Below are 27,856 nucleotides of genomic sequence, written 5' to 3' on the forward strand. Positions count from 1 at the left end.
CTCTCCGTGTACGGGAAGGACATCCAGAGACGATTCCTGATGAAGAGAAACCCATTGCAAGCCAGCTGAGTGGTAAGGAAGCCCCTTGCTCCCCACAGGCTCTGATGGAGGTGGCCGTAAAGAGGGCCAGAGTAACAGCTCCTGATCTGAGTGAGAACCCGTGCGTTCCAACCCATATGGTCCCAGGTCTGGGATCCAACGCTCCCGAGTTGCAAGACAGTGAGTGGACTGTCTCAGAAGTGTTGTGGGCAGGCCCCACGACAGTTGAGGTGGGAACTGACAGCGTCCCCGAGGACCTGTTGGCCACCGGGAGTCACCGCAGTGGTAAGGTATCTACCCCTTACCCACTGCCAGGTGAAGAAGAGACTTTAAGTAAAGGGACAATGTTCCATTCCCGCTTCTCAGTGGAAGCCTCGCAAGTAGGTAGGGACAAGGACTGTAGGGCAAAGGATCTAGTAGAAGTTGCCTCCTTTGCACCCAAGAAGAAGCGGCCCATTCGCCAAGTAGTGGACCGCGGGAAAGGTCCTGGCCGCCTGGCCGCCTGGCCTGCTGCTTCCAGGCCGTGGATGACCGGGTAAAGACCGGTTTGAAAGACACTGTGCTATTCCTTCCACCAGGGCGAGGAAGTAGTACTGAACCAGTGACTGTTATCCCAGAGGGTGCTCTCCGAAAGATTTACCATGGGGAGGCTCATGGACACAAAAGTGAGGTACCCCCACATGATCAGTTAGGGGCACCCCACCATTGGTCTCAGCAAACAGCTAAAATTCAGCTGGCCTCGGGTATTACTGTGTGTGATATGCCATGTATCAGTGATGTTAAAGTCAACATGTTAAGTTGTACAGTTTATGCAATGCATTTTTATTGTGTAACTTTCTGTAATGTGATGCTGTTCTCCAAGCGGGGACGTTGGTATTTTCACCAGGGGGAGAGTGTAAGGGGATCACCCCCGGTTCCCCTGATCTTCCTTTGCCCCCTGCCTTACCCCTGTGGCAGTGGGGGAAGGGGACGGCGACTTCTCCCGGCGGGCACCGCCATCTTGGTTGTGGCGTGAGGTTCGCACAATGCGCAGAGGTTGGCCAGGGTAGCGGTGGCCATCGCCAGTGTGCCGGAGCTCTGGGAGGTTGCGCAGGCGCAGTTAAGCGTAGCGGCGGCCATTACAGCGTCGCACATGCGCAGTAAAGATCGTGCACGCGGTCCCCATAGGAAAGAGCTGTGCCAAGGACTACAATTCCCAGCAGCCTCTGGGGACTGCACTTTCACCCTGGTCACAGGCAGCATTGAAGCCAATAGAGCTGGCAGATTCTCATGCTGCAGAGTTGCAACAATGTTGTGTGCAGACAGGGTTTTTGTCAGTTGCAGCACGTTGGGCAGTCAGAGACCGGAGCAGCCCAGGGAAGGAGGTAGGGTACAGGAGTCAGGGACTCCCTGTACTAGGCCAGTATCCCCAGGGCCCGAGATAGCTCAGCTCCCCAGTAAAGTGAGTGTTGCCAGGGACAGCCCTCAGGTTAGGGACCCTGTCACTTGCATTAGTGGGAGCTGGGGAACAGAAGGGAAGAAAGGCAGCAGCGGACTTAGTGTTAAGTTGCAGGGTGTTGCTACATGCGCTGATAGTTATCAGTTTAGTGAGTTGGAGTCAGGGAGCTGTGAGGGAAGGAAGGGTGCGGGGAGCGAGTGCAGCTCCTGCACCCATATAGGTATCCACACCCCAGGTAGGCCCCAACTCCCCACTAGTTTAGTGGGTAAGTGCTTAGGGAGGCCCAAGATAGGGACACTTAGTATAGAGTGCTGCCTTGTCAGAGTCACGGCTGTTAGTGCTGTGAGGTCTGACAGGCAGGCACCTTGTTGCGCAGCACGTTGGCTGCAGCATCCAGTGAGCTACCGCTTGCTGCTGTAGGCACTGGGACTCGTTAAGTGTTATTAAGCATAGTCAGGCTGGGAAGAGCTAAGGGAGTGGGGCAGGTTATTAACCCCTGTTAGGCCCCTAGGAGTTTTCCCCAAAGCCACTTTAGGTTGCTGTACTACAGGGACAGGCCCTAGGTTAGGGTTCCTGTCACGTTAGAGCAAAGTGTTAGTTAGGGACTTAGCGGACGCTGCGGTTCCTGTAAAGCGGTTCGGACCCACGTTGGGGTCCGCAGAGACTATTCCAGAGGGAGACCGCCCTGGCGGTCTGCGTACAAAGGAGTTCGGTTGGAGGATCAGACGGATTCATCACACGTCTGACCCTTTGCGAAGCCAGTTGCTGATCCGAGTACCGGAGTGCTCGGCAGGTACCATACAGTCATAAGTGCACCAACGGGCCCCTTAGTGTAACTGTGACTGCGCAGTCACCCACGTTCTCTCCAAGAGTGCGGGACATTGGGTGGGATTCTCGGGACACTGGGTGGGATCACCTGGTGTTGGGGAAGCGTCCTGCGCGACGCCGTAGGTGTCTCCTCTAGAGAGGGACACCGGTTATGTGATACCTGTCATGATGTGTTATATTCTGTTCTAACCTAAGTAAATAGTATTAGTTATTATATATCTGTGTATGAGTATTGATTGTTGTGATTGTCCTGCGAGGAACCACTCCCCCTCTGGTGGGAGCCATCGCAGGTGGAGGCGCTGAATTGAGTAAGTGGTTACCCCTAGTATAATTGCCCCAGGTTCCCCGTGGCGGAAGCTCAGCCCTCCTGCGAGCCAACAGGTAATGCACCACACCTATGGTAACACCGTATGTTCCTTGCACCCCACACCAGATCTGCGATTGGGGGGGGGGGGAATACCCGTTACATGTATATGATTATCACGTGTATTACTGCTGTGAAGCGCTATGTACATTAATGGCGCTATATAAATAAAGACATACATACATTTGTTGTTATTTGGTGATAGTGAGAGGTGGATAAAGCCCCTGCATTGTCCGCATGGAACACCAGACACTGACAGTATATAGTATAGACAGCACTGTACTATAATAGTAATATAAAGAAGTGGTGCAAAGGGAACAAATATTTCCTCAGGATTGGCAGCAAAACACAAATGGCGTTCCCAGCTCTCCAAATATGAAAAGATACCAGAACAAAAGTAATAACTTTAAGAAAAATGCTATAAAACATGGCTGCAGTAGTGCAAAAAACATAAACACATAACTGACAGACAGAAACGTACTGTACAGACGTAAATGACAGTTAAAATAATACTTATCCAGAAAATGGAGGATGTATATAACACAGCACGTAGAAGTACAAGAAATGGATATGCGGGCAAAGTAAGCAATACTTAAAGAAAAGGGAGAAACAAAAATGGGCCCAAAAAAGGGGGAAAGGAAGGAGGGTAAAAACGTAATGGGGGGGTGGGGGAGGAATACACGAAAAATTTGAAAAGGTGGCAACGTTTTGGGGTTGAACCCCGTCTTCAGGCGCATTCCTACAGGTCGAGCGCCAGAGGTACTTCCCTAAAACTCCTCAACAAAAAAAGGGTCTCCCAAGATGTGCTCCAGAAAAATGTAAATGACAATAAATTTCAGTTGCTTAAAAGACTAAAAAAACGGAATTCGGATAAACAGAAAATCAGTTCTCAGAAATTCAGCAACACAGCGCAATGAAGAGTCTGTGAGAAGACACGGAACATTCTGTCATTATCTGCATCACATTGCCTGAGTCCCATGTACTGTACATAGTGGTTTCAGGGAGTCTCTATTCAGTTTCATCCACATTTTATTTGTTGGTCATTTTTCTCTTAAGTATATTCTTATTTTATTCTTTCATTCCCTATGATAATAAACGTTAGGTTATATTTGTAACTACAATTTCTCTGGAGGCTCTGTGAGTGCTACGTGCAGGACTTTACCAGCTGCTTGATTTCTTTATAATTATTATTTTCTTAGCAGAATCTGATCAGTAGTGGAGAAGCCTGGGATGGACTGGAAAGTAGGTATGTCCATCACTGAAGGAGATTAATCACATAATAACCAGCAAATGTTAATATTAGATAAGTTCTCATACCAGCCTGGGTCTTGTTAGCTGCATGCATAGCAAACCGAGCTGTCCTTTTTATGAGATTAGTTGTGGAACTGAAAGTAAGAAAAACACAACTTAAAGAGATAGACCCAGCAATATCCTACATGTGTTTTTTATTAATAAATCAGGTATGTACTCTGAGAAAATACTTGTAGCATTTTTTTTAAACCACTCTGAATGACATTTTGAATGTATGATAACGTAACGAGCATTTTTGGTTCCTATAGCAACCATATACAAAGTCACATCTTCTGAGACATGCTCTGGCACACCCCTTTTTGAGCCCTGCCTTCTCTCTAGCAGTGCCCCAATTATTTTGAGTGACTGCCTGGTCACATGATCTTCCCCTGAGAACTTTGCATCTTTGGTCCTTTTCTGCTGCACTGACAGCCATTTAGTGAACCCCCAAACCGAATCTTTGCCGATCGATCAAAGGAGAATGGATCGGCAACTTAGCTTATCATTGTGTGGCTTGTATTAATGCACATATTAAAGCTCCTCGGCCGTAGAGGACGGGCTCCCGTGTTGATTATCACTGGGGGTAAGATGACAGCTCCTCGGCCGTAGAGGACGGGCTCCCGTGTTGATTATCACTGAGGGTAAGATGACAGCTCCTCGGCCGTAGAGGACGGGCTCCTGTGTTGATTATCACTGAGGGTAAGGAGACAGCCCCTCGGCCGTAGAGGACGGGCTCCTGTGTTGATTATCACTGAGGGTAAGGAGACAGCCCCTCGGCCGTAGAGGACGGGCTCCTGTGTTGATTATCACTGAGGGTAAGGTGACAGCTCCTCAGCCATAGAGAACGGGCTCCCGTGTTGATTATCACTGAGGGTAAGGTGAGAGCCCCTCAGCCATAGAGGACGGGCTCCCGTGTTGATTATCACTGAGGGTAAGATGACAGCTCCTTGGCCGTAGAGGACGGGCTCCCGTGTTGATTATCACTGAGGGTAAGATGACAGCTCCTTGGCCGTAGAGGACGGGCTCCCGTGTTGATTATCACTGAGGGTAAGGTGACAGCCCCTCGGCCGTAGAGGACGGGCTCCTGTGTTGATTATCACTGAGGGTAAGGTGACAGCCCCTCAGCCATAGAGGACGGGCTCCCGTGTTGATTATCACTGAGGGTAAGATGACAGCTCCTCGGCCGTAGAGGACGGGCTCCCGTGTTGATTATCACTGAGGGTAAGATGACAGCTCCTCGGCCGTAGAGGACGGGCTCCTGTGTTGATTATCACTGAGGGTAAGGAGACAGCCCATCGGCCGTAGAGGACGGGCTCCTGTGTTGATTATCACTGAGGGTAAGGTGACAGCCCCTCAGCCATAGAGAACGGGCTCCCGTGTTGATTATCACTGAGGGTAAGGTGACAGCTCCTCAGCCATAGAGAACGGGCTCCCGTGTTGATTATCACTGAGGGTAAGGTGAGAGCCCCTCAGCCATAGAGAACGGGCTCCCGTGTTGATTATCACTGAGGGTAAGGTGAGAGCCCCTCAGCCATAGAGGACGGGCTCCCGTGTTGATTATCACTGAGGGTAAGATGACAGCTCCTCGGCCGTAGAGGACGGGCTCCCGTGTTGATTATCACTGGGGGTAAGGTGACAGCCCCTCGGCCGTAGAGAACGGGCTCCCGTGTTGATTATCACTGAGGGTAAGGTGACAGCTCCTCAGCCATAGAGAACGGGCTCCCGTGTTGATTATCACTGAGGGTAAGGTGAGAGCCCCTCAGCCATAGAGAACGGGCTCCCGTGTTGATTATCACTGAGGGTAAGGTGAGAGCCCCTCAGCCATAGAGGACGGGCTCCCGTGTTGATTATCACTGAGGGTAAGATGACAGCTCCTCGGCCGTAGAGGACGGGCTCCCGTGTTGATTATCACTGGGGGTAAGGTGACAGCCCCTCGGCCGTAGAGGACGGGCTCCCGTGTTGATTATCACTGGGGGTAAGATGACAGCTCCTCGGCCGTAGAGGACGGGCTCCTGTGTTGATTATCACTGAGGGTAAGATGACAGCTCCTCGGCCGTAGAGGACGGGCTCCCGTGTTGATTATCACTGAGGGTAAGATGACAGCTCCTCGGCCGTAGAGGACGGGCTCCCGTGTTGATTATCACTGAGGGTAAGATGACAGCTCCTCGGCCGTAGAGGACGGGCTCCCGTGTTGATTATCACTGGGGGTAAGGTGACAGCCCCTCAGCCATAGAGAACGGGCTCCCGTGTTGATTATCACTGAGGGTAAGGTGAGAGCCCCTCAGCCATAGAGGACGGGCTCCCGTGTTGATTATCACTGAGGGTAAGATGACAGCTCCTCGGCCGTAGAGGACGGGCTCCCGTGTTGATTATCACTGGGGGTAAGGTGACAGCCCCTCGGCCGTAGAGGACGGGCTCCCGTGTTGATTATCACTGGGGGTAAGATGACAGCTCCTCGGCCGTAGAGGACGGGCTCCTGTGTTGATTATCACTGAGGGTAAGATGACAGCTCCTCGGCCGTAGAGGACGGGCTCCCGTGTTGATTATCACTGAGGGTAAGATGACAGCTCCTCGGCCGTAGAGGACGGGCTCCCGTGTTGATTATCACTGAGGGTAAGATGACAGCTCCTCGGCCGACAGGCCCCTGTGTTGGCTAGCACTGAGGTAAGATGACAGCAGGGGGAACCAACATACAGAATCCACATTGCACAGGTGGCAAGATTTGGTGCCTATGGGTCAACTTTCACCTACTGTTTATTTTCCTCACAAACATAACATTTTTCCTGTTCTTTTCAGATACTCAGTATACGACAAGTCTTAAGCAAGATAATAGAAATAATAACACTTACTAGCTGATATCCTGCACTTCTGGAGCAGGCGCTCCTTTGAAATAAGCAACCTCCAGCGAGAATGGGGCAGATATCCCAGAATGGTTGGTAAGAATCAGCTCCCGTTTCACTGTGCTCTGTAGCACAACCTCCGATCCGAAATCCAACAGCAGCTCTCCAGGAGTTGAAGATGTTTGATCTAAACTAAAGAAAATGATATAAAATAGGATACACTTTGCAGCCGATTGACTTTCAATTTCCTTTGCATCCTTAAGATGCTATAAACACTAATTAACGCCTTTAGTATGTAACAAAATATCAAAAACTCAAATAAAAACAACAACACAATTTCTGTTTGATGTGTGTATAGGAAAAGTCACTACATCTGGAGCAGCCATTGATTTATTTCTTGTGATTAAGGCACCAAAAATGAGAAATTAAGGTAGATAGAAATTCATAGTTCTCATGTTTCAATTGTGTGCAATGATATAAATTAACTAATGTTATATATGTCTGAATATATTTAATATACATATATGAGTTCTTCAGTATTAGGTTATAACTTTTTTATTTGGAATAACAATTTATGTCATAGGACAAGCTTTCGAGAGTTTTCCTCTCTTCCTCAGGTCAGCGATACTGATATACAAAGGTTTCTATGACTAAGGCCTCGGTCCCGCTGCACTCGTTGGCGCGGGCGGCAATGTAGCGAGTTCCCCACCAGCAGGGGAATCCTCGCGAGCCGGTCCCGGTCCCCACTGGCTGCACAGCTGACTACACGCTGTAGCGCGTCAGCCGCTGGAGACACCAGAGAATGGTGTTTCCTAGCTTTGACGCGTGACGTGTGTGGCTGTGAGCCAATGGGGAGGGGAGGCTGCGGGAGGAGGAGAGGCTTCGGGGAGCGGGGAGGAGTGTGGAGTGAAAGCAGGTGAGTGCCTTTCTCTGTGTGTGTGTCTGAGTGCCTGTCTGTGTGTGTATGTGTCTGAGTGCGTGAGTGCCTGTCTGTGTGTGTATGTGTCTGAGTGCGTGAGTGCCTGTCTGTGTGTGTGTGTGTGTATGAGTGCGTGAGTGCCTGCCTGTGTGTGTGTGTGTGCGCGTGTGTGTGTGTGTGTGTGTGTGTGTGTGTGTGTGTGTGTGTGTGTGAATGAGTGCCTGCGTGTGTGTGTTTAAACTTACCTTCCAGCTCCAGCCCGAGTCCGTGGAGGGAGGGGGGGGGAGAGTAGCGGGTCCCTCCGCTCAAGCCACGCCCCCCCTCCCTGTCAAACCGCCCACCTCCCGCCCACCTCCCGATCAAACCTCCCACCTCCCGCTCCGGCTCCCGCTCCCTACAGACCGCAGATCGCGGTCTGTGTATCTCAGCGCACCGCCTGTCAGCAGCGCAGGTGCGCTGACTCTGGGAGCGGGGCCTTAGCCTTAGACAGGGATTGGGGAAAAAAGGAAGAATAAAGAACAGAGAGATGTAGATGAGGTGGGGGAGGAATGTTAGAAGGCACTGGAAGGGTGTTAAAACAGAGATAAGGAAGGTGAGAATTAGGGATGGGGGGCTGTACAGCCACAGCAGCATTGAGGGGGAAGAGTATGCTGGGGGGTGGGGAGGTGGGGTTTCTGAGGAGCACACCAGCACCTAGCCTCTCCGACCTTGGACACTTATTTTAATCTGACTTTTTGAGACTTGAAAATTGGATTTCCCAAAACAACTGTTTTTAAACACTGACAAGACTGTAACAATGGTATTTGCGACCAAGGCTACATTTCTAAAACTACCAATGAATGAGTTCCAGATCAGAAATAACTCTAATAACACCCTAGCCCCTGTTACTAGTTTCAAATATTTGGACATATAGTTTGACTCCTATTTTAACATTTGGGTTGCACATTGATACCCTGACATCCAAAACCTATGCCAAACTAGGTGTACTTTATAGGAACAAACCCTCCCTAAGTCTGCTGGTCAGAAAGCGCATTGCACAGCAGATGCTAATGCCAATTATAGACTATAGGGACATAGTACAGTATATGGCACGGCAAACTTGATACCCTCTACAATTCAATATGTCACGTTGTCCTCCAATGCAACTACAACACACACAGCAAAATGCTCAAATAACTAGCTTGGTCATCACTTGAGTCTAGGCGCAAAGTTCATCTTTCCTGTCTTGCCTTCAAATACTTTCTGGGCAAGCTACCCATATATCTGAACAAGCTCCTCACCCCTACCACATGCGGCACTTATCATCTGAGATCTGACTCCAAAAGACTTTTCATGGTCCCAAGGTTCAACAAAGTATCCGGCCGCTCCTCCTTCTCTTACTGTGCACCTCACAACTGGAACAATCTACCGGAGACTCTCACAGCCACCACCAGTCTAAGTTCTTTCAAAACTAAAGCTGTCTCACATTTTAATCTGGTCTGTAACTGTTACATATGCCTCAAACATGTATTATCTTTAACTGTTCATGCAATGTATTGTATATAATGTATAATCCTGTTCAATGAATGTAACTATGTACAGCTCAACCCCCTTATAACGCTGTGCTTGGGGTCCAAAGAATCACATCGCGCTATACAGTAAGCGGATCGCATTAGAAGTAATGTACAATTGTATGCATTGTATAATAAAGTATTTAAGATACCAATAATCGTGTTGTAAAGTATCCATAAATATGCAAATTGGGAGTCACCCTTGATTCGCGTTATAAGCGGATTCGCGTTGTAACGGATCGCGTTATAACGGGGTTGAGCTGTATTTGTAACCATGTATTTGTCATCATAACTCTGTGCCCAGGACATACTTGAAAATGAGAGGTAACTCTCAATGTATTACGTCCTGGTAAAACATTTTATATATAAATAAATAACTATATGAGAATCAGTAATAATCCTTACTTCTCTTCTGCGGCAGACAGAGAGTAGGTGACCTGCAGACCTTCAGCTTTTGCTCTCATATTCAAAACCAGAGGTTCCTTCATATCTTCAACAGTACAGCACAAAGCAATGTCGCTTACGATATCCTAAAGAAAAAGAAGCAGTGCTTAGTTTTTCATGGAGGGATGTAGATTACACACTAACAAATTGTATTTTGCATACAGATGTTACATAGAACACGCATGCGCCTATATTCAAAGACACGCATATGCGTTCCATAGAATTTGGATTGCACTTAGATTAAAGGCACACACTAGCACCGCCTATCATTACTGCACAGTACTACGGTCAACGCTAAACTCCATTTTTTGCAGCTGCGGCTCAGTCAAAATGCAAATAAATGCTGGGGTTATACACGTCATTTCTTGCGGTCATGGAGACAGTATGTCTGGCTACATCTGTATCTGCCTAACAACACATAAATCAGTGGTTGTAACCCTTCTGTGCTAGTCTTGGACTTCTACAAGGTCTGTTCTCCAACAAATTTGAAACATGATATGTACCTCTGTATCGCGATACAATAACCCATGTTTACTAAGCGGTGCTGAGCAATAAGGCAACTTACAGTCCATCTATATAAATGTTAAGATGTAGAGTGACTTACAGTGTGGCAGAGCACTGTTTAGTCATTATCTCCCAATATGTCGTTTTCTCCAGTGCGTCGATATATTAATGAAGACTCCCATGGGATCACCATGCATGTATCCTATTAGCCATAGTATTTCATTAACGCATACTATTTGACAACAGTAACTTACCAAAGTATGAGCTGTCAACTCTACACACAGCTCTGCCTCCTCATTTGGTCCCAACATACCCGTTTCCGGTGTGATAGTGGCTGTGCAGTACCAGGCATGACTCCCAATAAGCTGCAAGAAAAACAAACCATGTCATTTTTGTTTAGCGGCTTTGTCTGCCCACACAAAGAGGACCACTTGCTTGGTAGAGCATCTGAGACTTACAGATGCAGCGGCCGTTATTCTAACACTTCACTTGTTGTATACCTTGGAATACCCATGTCATGGCGCGTGATTTCTTCCAACCGTACCGCCTTAAGATGCGAGTGCGGCAAGTGCAGAAAATGGCATTTTAGTGTTCTGGTTTTAAACACCTGAAATTGACACAGTAGCACAGTACTGTACACATTACAATTCATTCATTTCATTGCACCCAAAGAAACAGAATCCATGAAATTCAAACAAAGCAACTGCGATAAACACGTGTGCCTGGTGTGATTGGCCGCGTTAATGCCGCGTGGAATACAGCAGCGCACACGAAAACGGCTCCGTGATTTGTTCGAATAACGTCCGCTGCATCGGTAGGCCCCTATTCAATACACGCTTCAGTTTAGTCCCATTTATTCACCCTGTTCACACCTTATCTTTTTCCGATTCTGTCAATAATATTACAGAATAAAAAAACGCTATATTGAAAGTCACATAATCTAGCAGGAAGAACTGGTGGTCATTAATCTGTGAAAAATCAAATGTTTTCACATATTCTACAGAAAAACATAATTATTTACATATTTCTAACAAACCATTAAGAAAATTAAAAAAAAAAAAAAAAAACTTACTAAGATGAATTGTCATCTAATATACTCAGAACAGGGCATGGCATATAAATCAACCGTACCGCTTACTAACCGGGTTATCTGTACTTATGTGCTACCAAAGATTTGAAATAAAGTCCAGAACAATTGCTGGGCAGGGACTGACGAACTGGAAAAGTGCAACATTGTAATACGAAAGTACAAACTTATCCCAAAGTGACTGCACCTAAAAGTCTTTTGTGTGACCTGTATTGGCCGCCAAGCGAAAGCTACAGCATACTGTAGTTCAAACAATTCATTGACTTGCAGCTTTATTTAAGTGACCGGGTATATACTAGACAGTCATATTTCTAATATTTGTCATATTTTTTTATATTTTTGAGGCCTTAATAAAAGTTATTAAGCTTATTTTTCCTCTTAGGTCACAAATGATCACACTGTTTTAATACTTCAGCAGGTTTAAACAGTGGTTCATAATCTTTTTTACACTGTGAACACAGTGCTAAAAAATATTTTCCTGCAAACTCTTAATTAATCTATTTTATTGCCCATTCATCAGACTAACAACCTGTTTCAGACTAACAACCTGTTTGACCGATCTCAGACAGTTTAGTGTCCTGAGCTCATGACACACACACACACACGTGTGATAAGGCCCCAAACTGCCCCAGACTGTGTGCAGACAGCATAGGTGGTGTAGCTGTCACTTACTGCGGGAGCTTCCAAAGTCACGCCCCACAATGCCTTGCCATTGTGGATGCAAAGCATTGTGCGGGGTGACTTTGGAAGCTCCTGCTGTAGTTAACAGCTATACCACCCACACTAAGGTGCAGTTTAGGGCTGTACTAAAATAGGTCCCTGTGGCACTTCGCGAGTCATGTTAAGCAAGGTAATGCTAACCTAACATGGCATTACCCCTATTCCAAATAAATAACTAAGGGACATTATTTTCGCATATAATTAGCTTAATGGATACCCGTTAAACTCTGATTTAATGGAGCGGCTTACATCTGGGCCTAAGTGCAAAGACCCCCACACAGGGGCTCAAGAACCCACTATACTGCCTGGGATCAGCCATTACATATTTTTATGGAGGAACCACTAAAGGACATCCTCACCAGCCCCCTGTTGAAAATCACTGGGTTTAAAAATAATATGGGAATCTTGGAATCATGACATGTTTTGCCCCTAGAGGGCACCCACAAAGCACCTTCAGTAAGCCCTCTGTTACCATGTTACCATTGATCATGGGTAAGAAAATAAACCAGACCCATGTCTGACACCCCAAATAAATCTAAGTAACAATTCCCTTACCTCTCCCCAAGAAAACTTTGCCGGCAGCCGTCCCTGGTTAAACAGCTTTACGGTTGACTGTGCCGGGACTCCAATATAAATACAAGTGAATTCCAGGGAACTAGAGAGCAGGCACACCTGGGGGGTTTGAACATCAGCCATAACAGGCAGGTGGCTGCAAAGGAAGGAATAGGATGCATGAGTTTCCGTGGGACAACAAACATTGTCTTTCATCTGATTATTCACTTACCTCCATTCTCCATTTTCTACTTCCAGCTCCAAGACTGTCTGCAGCCTCTGGCAAACCAACGGCGTAAACAGGACTGACACTTTGGCTGTGCCCAAGGGTAGCAATTCACCACTCGCTGGATGGATGGAGAACTGGGACGTCTAAATATCAAACAAAGAGTATCATCACTTTACATGAACAAATATAAAGAGTAAAAAAAGGACTAGACCCCTCAGTGATGATGAGACATTAACAAGGTGTGTCTGGTCCTCTGGGCATTTAAGGGTTATATAGGCTTGCAATGTCATCACCATTCATTTCATCTGGTCCTACTGTAAGCGGCATTGCACATTTGAAGAAGAAAAGCCGTTTATTAACAATTTACCAGTATAACTGGCTTATTTACAGATGTCTAATTATCATTTAACACAACGAAAATGTGTGCTTTAATATTTTCCGTGGAAAGCGAGATTTTCTTTTTGTTTTTGGGACTACAATGTGTTTGCCCACATATGCATGAGACCAAGCAACAGAATGGCAAGTCAAGGCTGTCTGGCCTTTAAAACTTCGACTTACTAACATATTCAGGGTTTGCAGTAGTCTGGAAGCACTCGGTTATTTAATCCACTCTTCCAGTCCCACAGTTGTATGATAATTGCTATTGTTTAGTTACTTTTACAATGTGGACCCAAAAGACACGTTTTAAATGCATAAAACATACTGGGCACTATCAAAGATCAAAATGTACCCCCTTGTGTGGCCGCTGTGTGATTGCACCGCTAGATACCATTCTGTACCCGCTTTATTGGTTCTGATATGGACGGGCGGAATAAGGGCAAGGAAAATACTTGATTGACAAACTGCTCCATTCAAAGGACCATCAAAAATGCAAACTGCTAATTAATTTCCAAAATAATTAAAGGAGCCAACCATTTCTATTAGAAAAGTTAGATTTGTATAGGCAAGCCAATTAGACTGTTAAATTGTTTACAAAAGATTTTTTTCTGGCCAAATAGGTGGCACTGCACCTTTATAAGAAGTCTTTATAAGAATGTGCATACTGCAAAATCAAAGCTGCTTCCAAGAACTCGTCTCTCAGTGCTGTGTAGTATAAGGCTGATACAGGATATAGGTTGATATTGATATGACCGTGCAGTAATGGTAAAATAAATTACAGTAGTTCTTTTTACAGCCATACTTATGAAAGCTTTACCACTTAAATAAAGAAGAGATAACCCTCATTTTATCGCAGCAATAAGTGCGGGCAGGATCGTAACGGAGCACGCAAGTGAAAAATTCACAGCTAATTACCTATTCACAAGCTCCTCACTAAACTCCCGTATCGGGCTACCAAAAAATATCGCCAATTTATATCACCTGCCCCAGGCTGGCGTTTAGGGGTGCCAAGTCCAAAAATACAGGACTCAATGGTGAAAGGTGCGTCAGGTCACTATGTCCAGGGAGGTAATACCGGACACGCACATGTCCAGTATTACAGTACCTCTCATTTTTTACTGGACAGTGTCCTAATACAGGACAGTCCAGTTCAATACCGGACACCTGGCAACCCTACTGGTGTTAGGCAAGAGAAGATTAGCCAGCCTAGAATGGATGATAAAATACATAATATTAACCATGTTAAACCTAGTAATATATTAACCCCTTAGAAACCCAAGTGGCCAGTTAGTCAACCCATGACTTGTTGGCCACCTGGGCCAGTAAAGGATTAATATAGGCACAGATAGCAGATTGGAGACGTTATGCTTTTTGTGCTTTGTTTGTTGGGTGTTTATGTTGTATGTTAATCCCTTTAATTGAAATGCACTGGTAGCCTCAGACATCAAAGGGGTTAGATCATTTTCTGCCATACAGGTGTGTTAGAAGACCGATTACATAACCCTATGGTAGTAAAGTATATTATCTCCAACCCCCATCTCCTCCCCTCTCTCCCCATACACACAATTGTATTGCTAGTACTGAATAATGCAGCTTTTCCGAGTTAATGCTTATTTATAGAGCTAGGTTTATTTAACGCCGTGTTACCTTTTTTTTGGGGTGGGGGGGGGGGGGGAGTGTATGCAAATGAAATTCAATATCTCAACCCACTTGTGAATACGCGACTCTTAATAAATACAGCAGATAAATAAATACAATAAATAAATACAAACAGATTTCTGCGTTCCCAATATTTTATACTCTAAAAGTGATTTTTTAACACAGCAATACCGACTTTTAGTAGACCTAGGTCTGGGAGAGAAGGTATGAACGTGGGGAAGGAGAGTGAGGGAGACATACGGAGGCGGACGGATTAACTGAATGTCTTTGGAAAGGTTATAGTAAAGTAAGGTAAGGACAATGAGTAGGGAGTATGATTCCTTTGATTGGACCAACAGATAGTTGATAAGTTACAAGCTTTCGGATCTCACATCAGGAATTGCAGAAGTACAGATAAGTTATTTAACACAGCACTGTAGAGAGATGGTGCATTGAAAGGGTTGAGAAATTACTCTAGGAATGAGGAGAGAAATATGACTATAGAAAAATAACAACCATTGTGTGCAAAAATAGAAGGGAGGATGTGCAGAGCAGGGGTGCGCAAACTGTTGTTGCTTCGCACCCCTGCCTTGTCTCCCCCGGTGCCCGCCCCCCTTCCCCCTCCGTTACATTAGTGCAGCGTCAAATGACGGTGCGGAGTCGTGTGACGTCACGACATGTGACCCGCGCCGTCAAATTGCCAGGAAGACGCGTCCAGAAGTCGGCTGAATCTCAGTAAGTTCAGGTTGCAGAGGCCTCATGCGATCTGGCATTTCATTTAAACGCCTTGGGGAAGAGCGCGGGGCCTCTGCAACCGCCACACCCCCCAAGAAAAATCTGGGGCACGCCCCACAGTTTACGCACCCTTGGTGTGTAGCATAAGTAACAGAGCTCATTCTTTTATTGCTGATTAGGAAACACAAACTTTACATAGTTACATAGTGGATGAAGTTGAAAAAAGACACGTCAATTAAAGCTACAAACCAAGCAATATCCTACATGTATTTTTTTAAATAAATCAGTTCTCTACTATGAGAAAATACTTGTTGCATTTTTTTAAACAACTCTGAATGACATGTTTAATGTATTATAAGTAACAAGCCTTTTTTGTTTCTATAGCAACCATTTACAAAGTCACAGATACTGAGTCAATACTCCTGTGCAGTCATTTAGTGAAACCCCGAACAGAATCTTTGCCGATCGATCACAGGAAAACGGATAGATCGGCAACTTAGCTAATTACTTATCATTGTGTGGATTGTATTTGTGCGCATATTAAAGGGGGAAAAAAATAAAATGTAAAAAAACAAACAAACAAATAAAACGACAGCTTGGACTGCTGCTTCAAGTTCAACCTATAATTACCTCCTCTTTCCTTTCAGTGAGGCACGCTCTGCTCTCATGCATGCTCCATTTTGCTGCCAGTGGACTCTTGTTTTCAATTGTGAATATGCTGAATGTTTTATTGCCCAATTTAATCAAATCTAAGTCAAGTGACGGGACATCTATGGAAACAACTGGCCCCTAAAAAAAAAATAACAACATACTGTACTGTATATTTACACAGTTCACCCACCACCAGAGCTTTCCATCAAGCCAGCAGTGTGCCGGATACCTGTTTCTACCAGTCTTGTTAATACAACTTCTTGAAGGATGTTGGTTACACTAATGCTGTGATTGTGACACCAATGACAGAAACGCGTGTTATACGTCGTACACAGTGATTACTGCTAAATACTATGCAGCAGATGTGTTGATGAGAAACTGACAAGATGACTATTCTCATATTCATTATTTTTGCTAAGTAATGATTTCAGTGTGACATAGTTTTCTCTTCCATTGGAAAAAATAGTATACTGCCCTCTGTCTTTTGCCAAGTGTACAGAAAACTAGACAGAAAAAAACCCAGTAAGTTCCATTATTTGGACACTTTCCATAAGTACCTTAGTAACAAGTCCCATATGTCACAAGTGCTGATACGGGTATTGAGTCAGTGGCAGTTAATGAGAGATCAGTTCCCCTTATAGAAGCTTAATGAATGTGGCTATAGCACAGAAGTCAAGTCACATATACCTATTTATGAGTCCGCCGGCACATACACAATAATTTCTGAAGTGCAGACGTCTGGCTCACATATCACATATATTTAAGTATAGTAAAATAATGCACGCAAAGTCCTTTTCTATTTTTACTGAGGCGCTGATTAACGTTTGCACAAACCTTAAAAGTAGCTTCCACATACAGGAGCACCGGCTCTGAGGAATGTGCGATGTGACAGACCACTTTGTGGATAGTAAATCCATGCTGCCCGCCAGTAAAATTCATTTCAAATTCACAGAATTGACTTGGCTCTGCAATGTAAAAACAGTGATTCTACCATTTACCCATTGACCATCAATTCAACAATGCTCAGGCACATACCGGGCGGTTCTAGTTGCAACCCCTGCAAGCAATGAGGGCGGTTTTCTGTTGTTTTGGTATTTATAGACTCCGCAGGTCACTTACAGTAAGTACAAAGCCTTAACTAGACCTCTGCAACAGACGGATACCATGCTTGCAGGTGAGAGCGGTTTGTTGCTGAGCTTGTGTGATTTCCCCCCACCCCCTTTTTTCTTGTATAGCACAGACAGTGTACGCAGCGTGGTACACAGACGTTTTGCAGGCTTGCATCCCTGCCCCATATAGCTTACAATCAATGTTTTTGTTCCTGAGGCACAGGGAGATTTAGTGACTTGCCCAAGGTCACAAGGAGATTAAATCAGGCGAACCATACTTGAAATCCAGCGTCGTTGCTTTCAGAGTCAGTGTCGTTACTCACTGAGCTGCTCCTTTAGCCCTTCAGAAGACCTCATCTTCCCTTCTGTTCACTTGATTTATGAAAGAAGCAGCACTCACTTTATCCCTCCAGTAGTCTCACAAATTCCATGATGTGGTCTCATCTTGAAACCCGGGTAATACCTAACTGACCCGAGAAGCCTTGTGTCTTTTGGCACATTCAAAGGGAGATCTACCGTAGGGACCTGCTATAATGAGACTTACCTTGACGTGGTTAGCAGGCTTGGCATTATTTGATCAAAGGATGTATACCAAAAGTCTCCTTTTTTCTTATAGGTATTTACACCATACATATATATATTCCCCATTGATTGCTATCCCAAAGGGAGAAGCGCAGGGATTCACTTTTTGTTTCGCACATTTGTATGGCCAAATCCTTCACTAGCTGCATGCTCCTCACGTGGAGAAGCACAGTGCTTATATTTGTTTTACATTACTTGAATAATATGAGTAATGATTAACCTGTTGGTCCTTGTCAGTTAGACGAGAAGTTATAGCAACACCACAGTCATTTTTTATACAGTGACATAAAGCATCTCATATTCATTGGTAAACAACATACAGTAAGCCCAGATTTACCGAGTGATGTCTTATGACAACCCCACTAAGTAATCATGGTCCTTAATGTTTAATCCATTCCATTAATAAAACATAATAAATAATAGAGACAAAAAAATAATGTTAATGATTTAATTAGCAACATGGATCACTAAACTTCCATGCTGTTACTGGCACTAGCATATAACTCACCCTCAGTACAGCTCAACCCCCTTATAACGCTGTGCTTGGGGTCCAAAGAATCACATTGCGCTATAAGCGGATCGTGTTAGACATAACGTACAATTGTCTGCATTGTAAGATAAAGTATTTAAGATACCAATAATCGTGTTGTAAAGTATTCATAAAATAAATTGCGTTATAAGCAGATTTGCGTTGTAACGGATCACGTTATAACGGGGTTGAGCTGTATATATACTTAATGGAGTAAATGAGAAAGCTAAGCAGGTTGGATGCCAATTTTCCAGCTGAAATCTATGCATTATCACCCTTCTGTAAAACAGAGACAAAGCACACAATACCAATTTCTCCAGCGTGTGGCTCAATCTGAATGATGTGACAGTCTGTGATGTTTTCCCACTGGTACAGGATGGGGGATCTGCTGTTATTCCACATCTAAAAGACATTACATAGACTTTTAACACAAAGTATTCTAACACACTGAACAATGATCTGGTTTTCAGTTGCAATGGGAATCACCCATAATCTTATGCTAGTCATATACAGCAGGTTTAATCCGGTAAAACTAATTATAGGATACAGTGATGACATCTGAGTATTTTCTCATATTTGTATTCAATATCTGATACACAATTTGTTAGGTTTGCAAGACACAATTAATAGACCTTTCTGTGGGGAAGTTTCATGTCCAATACTGAAGATAATAAAATATAATGTCATATATTATTTACAGAAATTACATAAAGTACTTCCAGGTATTTCCCTTGTTTGTTTTTTTGTTTTAAGAGATCATGTTTCTTATACCCTCTCTAGACAAAATTATTTGTCATCTCATCAGCTCTTATGTCAAATAATGTATCAGCCGACACAATTTTCCCAACACTCATCAACTGAAGCAGGGGAGCCTGGTTCAAATCCCAGTGTCAGCTCCTTGTGACCTTGGGTAAGTCACTTTATCTCCCTGTGCCGCAGACACCAAAAACATAGATTGTAAGCTCACCTGGGCAGGGACCGTGCCTGTAACATTCCTATGTGCTGCGTACCGTGTGCTATACTGTAACTGTGAAATGCTTTGAGTCCCATTGGGAGAAAAGCGTTATATGAAATAAAGTTATTATTATTATTACATTTGACTAAAGAGTGTGACAGAGATCCCCTCCCCGAGACTATGGGTCTCCCGTGGGGCCTGGACTGATCCTCATGTATTTTAGAAAGTATAACATGGGTGTGACTGGATGATCTGTTGTGAGAAATAGTTTTGTGTCTTTAATTATTATTCCATCCAGACAGGAATGAGCATCAACCTCCTTAATATACAGTATGCCCAGACCACCCCGGGAGGTGGCCACAGTGGTCAGGGTTAGGCACTTGCCTCAAAGCCTACTCTATATACCAATCATTATCCATGACCACTACTGCATCTCTCTTATCCGCCTTCTTTAATGACTATATTTTTCTGTCTCTTAAAGAGGCACGCCAAGCGACATGTTTTTTAAAATATTTTTTTACATTGGTTTGAAGCATGAGGTCTTCGGAGCTGAACCGAGTTAATTTCAGGTCCTTGGACCCCCTGCTTTGCGAGAGACTAACTTCGGAAGTGTGTGCCGGTAGCAGCCCAGATCGGACTATTTGGGGCTAGCAAAATGGCAGCTTAAAAGCTCCCACGTCACACGGGCCAATAGGAACCTGTTACATCACCCCTTGTGTCTTTCTATTGGCCCACATACCCCCTATGGCGGTAAGTATCGAAGGAAGCAGCTGGCACCGGAGCTGAAATTAATGGGGTTCAGCCCCGGAGACCCCAAGCTTTAATCTTATTTTTAAAAAAAGATTAAAAAAACATGCAACGCTTCTTTAAGAATATTAACTGCACTATACTCTCCTTTAGTGATATAGATTCCATGTATTTTTTAAATTTTGTTTCAATTTCCACCATATTTGGAAATGGAGGAATAAAGTCACTACTCTTTAAATCTAGACTGTGTCTTTAAACCAACAGTAGAAACAGGATTTTGCCCTCCCCTCCCAAAAAAAAAATCTAGTTTAAAGTCAAATAAGGATTTGAATGCCTGGGTATAAAACCCAAGCACTTATTGTTGATAAGTCTTTCACTATTCGGTAAGTCTTTCAATGAAAGAATTAACTATCAGAATGTCACGGTGAAGAAAACTACTGTAGGTCTTGAGAGTGATATATTAAAGAAACCTATGGATAGGAATAATATGTTGCTAGCCTCTAGCTTTCAGCCTCCTGGAACTCAGAAGGGATTGCCTGGAAGCCAGTTGATGTGTTAGGAAAATGGTGTCAGGTGAAACATTATTTGACTTAAGAGCTGACAAATCATTTTATCAAGAGAGGGTATGATAAAGACGATCTATTAAGACAAAAAGAACAAATAAGGGAAATACCTAGAAGTACCTTATGTCCAAAACAATCTATAGGGGCCACTAAAAAGATTCCCTTTATTACCACAATGTCCAATATTACAAAGGGATCAAACATATGGAAGATCGTTTTTTTGAGACCCCTATTCTGGAAGCCAGAGGGTCACGTGTAGGATGACTTAGCTCAGATAGTGTCAACTCGGCCCTCTTTTCCAAGCACGACAAGGTCTGTTTCTTTTCTTACTTTATTTGGAGAAAGCAGGGAAAAACAGTCTCTTGTGTAGAAGTGTAGGTCTAAATATCTCTGTGTGTGCTTAGTAGTAAAGGGAGGTGAAAAGATAATCCTGTAGCACCATTACAGGGGTTACAGCAAAGTACTCACTCGTCCAGTGGTGTGGTGGAAAGGAAATGGCAATGTATGCTGGGTAGTAAGATAGTCTGGGGACAGACCATCTGTGGGCAGAGCAGAGGGGGAGAAAGCAGACTAGCCCATTTGAGAGAGAAGCTGGGGCTGCCATGGCAACTCACAGGAGTGTCTGGGGAAGCTACAACATGTAGCAATAATGTTGCATCTTTAATACAGCAAGCTGCTGGGAGAGAGGGAATGGCACTGTATTTATCACACAAGCACTGTGTTTGTGTGCAGAGCCAAACACATACAGCTGGCACTAATAAGATGACAAGCAGGGCTGCAAGGAAAGGGGGGTGTGAAACAGAAGTGCAGACAGGGGTATTCCTGTTCCATGACACTCCCTGTCTGGTATCTGTAGATACCACTATATAACAGGCTATGTGGAACATATGTGCAATGCAAACATAACATAACAATGCAAAGGTCCATATTCCCATAGCAAGGTGATACCGGCCGGTACCACTGGCGTCAAAGTCCTTTGGCCAAACCTTCCAGTAAGGGAAGCCAGGTGGAAGCACAGCTCTTGGTTAGCTTGATGCACCACAATGTCTTTTTGTAAGAGTCTCTGGCACTGTTTCCTTTTAGCCTTGTGAGAAAACAGTCCTTTTGTCTCTGTAGTTTTACCCACAGAGTACATCCCCTTGTAGGTGTGCCAGTCGTGGTAGCTTGTCGCCCTATCACCTGGCGTTCGGCAGAAGGAGATGGCTTTTGGCTCCTTGCGGAAGCGGAACAACACTTCTGGAAGACTGGTTGTCGAATCTAGTCCAGTAGACTGAGTGCTGGGGTTGAACATTACCTGGATTTGATCGGGTTCCTGAGGGTGGTAGGCCCCAGGTGATTGGAGGTACCGGCATTCTTCACCTTCCTCCATTAGAGGTGCTGGCTTTGCGTGGCCGGTAAAGAATATCTTCTGGATGAAGGCCACAAAGTTGTTTTTGGTCTCTGGTTCCCTTTTTAGGTCGCGGATGTGCGAAGTGAACCTAGAGATGGCATGTTCTCCATTGTTTGGGAAGCGTCCTTTTGGTGAATGGAATGGTAGCGGAGTCACCCAACTGCCTAGTCCGTCTTTAGAGAGCTCCTTGACAGTTAACCTCGGGAATCCTCTATCTTCCCTTGATGGTGTTCGTTTGCCGTCCCTTGTTGTTTGGAACGCTGTGCACCGTAGGTCATCGGTGCATTTTTCTTGCACGAGAACATCTCCACGTCGTTTGGTGAAGCACTTCTGTGTCTCTCTGTTGACTGCCATCGGGAGGTTATTGTCTCCCTGGACGTAACGAAGAACAGTCTCTTTTGTCCTAGTAAATCCCTTTGTGAAATGTCTCTGTGGCTGTCTCTTTTTAGACGTGTGAGAGGACAGTCTTTTTGACACTGTGGCTTCACCTGTGGGGCGCAATCTTTTGCGGCTATGCCAGCCGTGGCAGCTGGTTGCTTTGTCGTTTGATACTCTATGGAGAGGAACAACTGTACATTTTAGTCGTGCCATTGCTCGCGAGAGGACTGTTTGATCGTTTATTGTTTTTTGGACGATCCCTTTGTCGGTCACCTTTGGGAGGTTACTTTCTTCCTTCGGTGGAATCGACTCATCATCCTTAGCTGTCTGGACTGCTGAGCATCCTAGGCCATTGTCACATCCCCTCGGTGCGAGGATGTTTTTGTTGATCTCAGGGGTATGACCTTGTCTTTTCTCTTCACTTGGCCCTTCGGTCACTTGGAGATGGCCAAGACATGGTTTAGAGAGGGATGTGTGTCCACATTCTGTCACCTCCGTTCTGTGGGCGTCAACATAGTCTTGCCCGTGCTCTTTGTTGGTGCATGCGCTGCCTACTATCACCCATCCTAGGTCAAGTCTTTGGGCGTATGGCGCGTTGTGGGGTCCGTTAAGCTGGTTACAGACTTTATGTACCCTCATGATGTCCCTGCCGAGCAGCAGCAAGATCTTGGCGCCTTGTTCTACCGGCCGGATGTGGTTGGCTATTCCTTTGAGGTGGGGGTAATGGCGTGCCATGTCCGGTGTGGGAATCTTGTCCCTGTTTGTGGCCATGTGGCTGCACTCGATGAGTGTGGGGAGAGCTATCTTCACTCTGCTATCCACCGAACGTATGACGTAACCGCTTGCTCTTCTCCCTGTTGACTCAGTTGACCCTGCGCAGGTTCTGAGGGTGTAGGGTGAGGCATTGTCCTGTAAGTTGAACAGGTTGAAGAACTTCGTTTTCGCCAATGATCTGTTGCTTTGGTCGTCGAGGATTGCGTACATCCGAATAGCCTTCTCAGGTTGACCCTGGGGATGTACTGCGACAAGGCATATTTTTGAGCAGGACATTTTGTCACCTTCCTTTCCGCAAACCTCGGTGCGCTGAGATGTGACGGATGTTGGTTCTCCTTCTTCTTTCTCCCCGCCATGCTCCGCTACGGAGGATGGGTTGTGGAGTTGGTGGAGTGTCAACGCCTCTGGGTGTAACGATGTCACGTGCTTGTCACTCTCGCACACCGTACATTTGATTTCTTCTTTACAGTCTCTGGCTAGGTGAGTTGTGGAACCGCAGCACCTGAAGCAAACTCTGAATTCTCCAAGTAACTTCTTGCGTTCCTCCAGGGACTTCATCCTGAACCCAAAGCACTCGTTAAGTGGGTGTGGCTTCTTGTGTATGGGACATTCCTTGTTTGGGTCCCTCGGTTCCTTGTCTCCGGCAACCGACTGATCGGGAGTAGTTTGGGTCGTGGGAGGCACGTCCGTCCTGCGGACCGAGATGGGTGTTTGAGTGTTACCGTATCTCGCCACGGGTCTCTCATTCCTCAGGCTGCTTGCACTGTGTGTGGTTTGCGCACCTAGGATGAAACTGGGATCGTTCCTTGTCCTTGCCGCTTCGCGGATGAAGCTCACGAATTTTGTATTTGGAGCCTTGTGAGATCCATTTTTCTTGGAGGTTGTAGGGTAGATTCTCCAGGATGGGTCTCACTCCACGAGCTGAGTCTAGGGTGCTGAGACCTACACTGGCGACACACTTTATTCGAGCTCGGCTAGTCCCACGAATTCGGGTATACCCGGGTGTATTGAGGTTTGTGACTGTTTTCTGCCCGAGTGCATTGAGGTATTTTCCAAGCAGGGATTGAAGCATTTTATTTCCGCTGGCTGCAATACTGCACAGTATATATATATATACTGCATTACAATTCATGAATTTATGCCATCTGGTAGACACGCGAAGCATTGCAGCCTATTAAATCCTAATCATTATCATTTAACAGATCAGCCGCCCGTCAGCCAGGCATGAACCCAGGCTGGGAAGGCAAATGCAACGGGGCTTGTCAGAGGTGAGGAGCGGCGCATTCCAGGTATCTGCCAGGTACATACTGGGTATTTGCTCGAATAAAGTGTGTCGGTGCAGTATTAAGGAATGGTCTTTCCTCACGAACTCCATTTCTTGCAGCAGGTCCCCGAGCTCTCGTAACTTCGAGTAGTCTTTAGTTGTGATCCTGGGGAAGCTGTCGATTCTTTTGAAGAGCGAATCCTTGACCGCTTCGGGGCTGCCGTTGGACACTTCCAGCCTTTCCCACACTAGGTCAAGACCTACTTGGGGTTGGTGCGCGTTTGCCGCCCGAAGTCTCTTCGCTTGCTCCCTGGATTCGTTCCCCAGGAACTTGACTAACAGGTTGAGCTCTTCCCTTGCTGAGAAGTCCAAGCTGTTGATTGCGTCTTTGAACGTGAACTTCCACGTCCGGTAGTTCTCAGGGCGGTCGTCGAAGCTGATGAGCCCTGCGTGCACTAGGTCACGCCGGATCATGTACTTGTCTATGTCTGTCAGGCCTGAGGCATCGGCGTCTTTGTCCCGTTCTGAGGTAGTTGCTGGGAGGGTCCGTGCGGTCGCCTCTTCCTTGGCGTGGATGCGTGGTTACTGCTGGTCGGTACGAGGGCCTGTGTTTTCCCGTGTGGGTGTACCTGGATGGCGAGCCCGTTGTAGTGCATCCGTGTGCGCGCTGGCATGTGGATCACTGTTGTGGCTGTGGCTATCCCAGGCAGCGTGTACCATTGAAGGAACAGCATCTTCTCCTCGCGGGCCTAGCAAGTCTTCGGTGTCTGTGGAGTCACTCCATCCGTGTTGAGATGGTGCGCTGGTGTTTACATTGAAGAGGCTCCTTACGTAGTCTTCAGTGCGTTGGATTGGATCCTCTGAGGCTATCCGTTTGTATGGTAGCTCCCCGCCGTCCTGTCTCGCAGCTGCTTCTAAGACTTCAGCTTGGGCTATGGTGGCGGCGGCTTCCTTCTCTTGATTTAGGGCCTCTAGGTTGGCGTCCACCTCTGCCCTTTTCCGTGCAGCGGTGGCAGTGGCTGCAGCGGCGGTGGCAGCCGAGGTGGCAGTGGCTGTCTGCTCTTCCTCTTCTAAGCGGGCCCTTTCTAGTTTCATGGTTGCCTCTTTCTGAGCGTATGCGGCCCTGGCACGTGCGGCCTCTGCGGTGGCTCGCGCCTTGGTAGCGTTCGCGCTTGCGCTAGACACGTGAGATTGCGCTGATCTTGCTGACCTTGATGAGTGTCTGGATGCGCTGGAGCACTGTGATGCGGTCTCCTGCAAAAGGTCCTTTCTCTTATTCTCAGCTTCCGTGATGGCGGTTTGCACGATGCCATCACGTTCTAGGTCAATTGCCTTTTGAAGGTCGCGCTCTCGAATGCTATCTTCCGTGTTAGCTCTTGTTAGATAGGTGAAATATGCCTGTGACAGTGCTTGGTAGCGCGAGTGGTCTATCTTCAATTGAGTTATTGCCTGCTTGAGCTGTTGTACATAGTTACCAGCGCCGGCGACATTGCATATCCCAAGTGTGATGGTTTCCCAGGCCAACTCTAATTTAGCACGGTGCGCTTCAATGTCAGTCTCATAGTTTTCGCGGGCCTTTTGTGTCAGTGTGACTGTCCGTTTGGGCCTTGCGCCTGCCTGCGCCTGTTGCAGTTGCGCAGCGGTCTCTGTGTCTGAGTGACCGCTTTCCTGCGTGATGTCTGGTGAGGCTCTGAGTTCTGCCATGCTGTAGGTGTGTGTAGGCCTTTTGCCAATGCGTGTGGTGTGCGGTCTTTTACCTTGTCAGCGATGGGCGTCTGTCTCAGATGATGCCGAGCGGTGTCCTGCAGCGTGCAGCGTAGGGGTAGCTGTACTCACAGGTGTCCGGTGGCTCTGACCCGTGTCCTGGCGGGTGTCCGGTAGCGTGGCCCTTGATGGCGCTACCCGTGGGGACGTGCGCAGGGGTAGGTGAGATGGTGGCTCCTCACTATGGGGCTGTGCAGAGGGTGAACTCAGACAGAGAAAAAGGCAGTTAGGTTTGTGTAAGAAGCACTGTTTGTTGCAAGGCTGCTGTGCAGTGTAGGCTGCTGCTTATCTGTTAAGGCTGCAGGCTGTGTGCAGTTTGAGCTACCTGGTGCTTCCTTTGTCTGCAGAGACTGCTCTGTTTTATCATGGAGTCTGGAGTAGCAGCTCCTGTAAGTGTCTGTAAGGCACACGATATCTTTTCACTACTCTGGAAGCCAGAGGGTCACGTGTAGGATGACTTAGCTCAGATAGTGTCAACTCGGCCCTCTTTTCCAAGCACGACAAGGTCTGTTTCTTTTCTTACTTTATTTGGAGAAAGCAGGGAAAAACAGTCTCTTGTGTAGAGGTGTAGGTCTAAATATCTCTGTGTGTGCTTAGTAGTAAAGGGAGGTGAAAAGATAATCCTGTAGCACCATTACAGGGGTTACAGCAAAGTACTCACTTGTCCAGTGGTGTGGTTGAAAGGAAATGGCAATGGAAATGGTAGTAAGATAGTCTGGGGACAGACCATCTGTGGGCAGAGCAGAGGGGGAGAAAGCAGACTAGCCCATTTGAGAGAGAAGCTGGGGCTGCCATGGCAACTCACAGGAGTGTCTGGGGAAGCTACAACATGTAGCAATAATGTTGCATCTTTAATACAGCAAGCTGCTGGGAGAGAGGGAATGGCACTGTATTTATCACACAAGCACTGTGTTTGTGTGCAGAGCCAAACACATACAGCTGGCACTAATAAGCTGACAAGCACGGCTGCAAGGAAAGGGGTGTGTGAAAGAGAAGTGCATACAGGGGTATTCCTGTTCCATGACAACCCCATTATCTATTATTATCTATATGTATATTTCTCAAACCGTTGTATGTATGTTTGTCTGTCTGTCCTGTGTCTATATGTATATTTCTCAAACCGTTGTATGTATGTTTGTCTGTCTGTCCTGTGTCTAGGGGCAATCACATTGGACCTTTGGCCCGTCACTCCGCCTCAGGCCAATGAGATGGCTCCCTTGGCCCGCCCGCCCCGCACACCTCTCATTGGCCTGCGGCCAACACACCAACACCACTGCCTCAGGCCAATGAGATGGCTCCCTCGGCCCGCCCGCCCCCGCACACCTCTCATTGGCCTGCGGCCAACACACCGACACCACTGTCACACTCTCCCAGCCCTCACTGAGCTTTGGGAACGCTTCACAGCACCTAACCCTCACTGCTCACACTCCTCACCCCCCACTTCCACCCGCCGCTCCTCGGCCTCACCTCTCCCCCACCACCAACCCCCCACCCTCCGGTCACGCCACTACTGCGCAGGCCTCACCTCTCCCCCACCACCAACCCCCCACCCCCCGGTCACGCCACAACCGCGCCGTCCTCACCTCCCCCACCAC

General features: G+C 46.4%; 1 protein-coding gene across 4 annotated transcripts in view; it reads right to left on the reverse strand.

Moving 5' to 3' along the window:
- The window catches only part of DLEC1 (DLEC1 cilia and flagella associated protein), a 139,819-nt gene that overhangs the window by 44,535 nt on the left and 67,428 nt on the right, over window positions 1–27,856 (reverse strand). For all 4 annotated transcript variants that reach the window (XM_075587938.1, XM_075587939.1, XM_075587937.1 and 1 more), the window contains 9 exons: window positions 18,735–18,828; window positions 17,041–17,171; window positions 16,186–16,344; window positions 12,808–12,947; window positions 12,579–12,732; window positions 10,471–10,581; window positions 9,674–9,798; window positions 6,809–6,991; window positions 3,987–4,054 (listed from right to left, as the gene is read on the reverse strand). In XM_075587938.1, coding sequence (XP_075444053.1) covers window positions 3,987–4,054; window positions 6,809–6,991; window positions 9,674–9,798; window positions 10,471–10,581; window positions 12,579–12,732; window positions 12,808–12,947; window positions 16,186–16,344; window positions 17,041–17,171; window positions 18,735–18,828 — 1,165 coding nt within the window. The remainder of the gene's footprint in view (window positions 1–3,986; window positions 4,055–6,808; window positions 6,992–9,673; window positions 9,799–10,470; window positions 10,582–12,578; window positions 12,733–12,807; window positions 12,948–16,185; window positions 16,345–17,040; window positions 17,172–18,734; window positions 18,829–27,856) is intronic.

The sequence above is a fragment of the Ascaphus truei genome, chromosome 2 (genome assembly GCF_040206685.1).
Source record: "Ascaphus truei isolate aAscTru1 chromosome 2, aAscTru1.hap1, whole genome shotgun sequence".
Taxonomy (NCBI): Eukaryota; Metazoa; Chordata; class Amphibia; order Anura; family Ascaphidae; genus Ascaphus; species Ascaphus truei.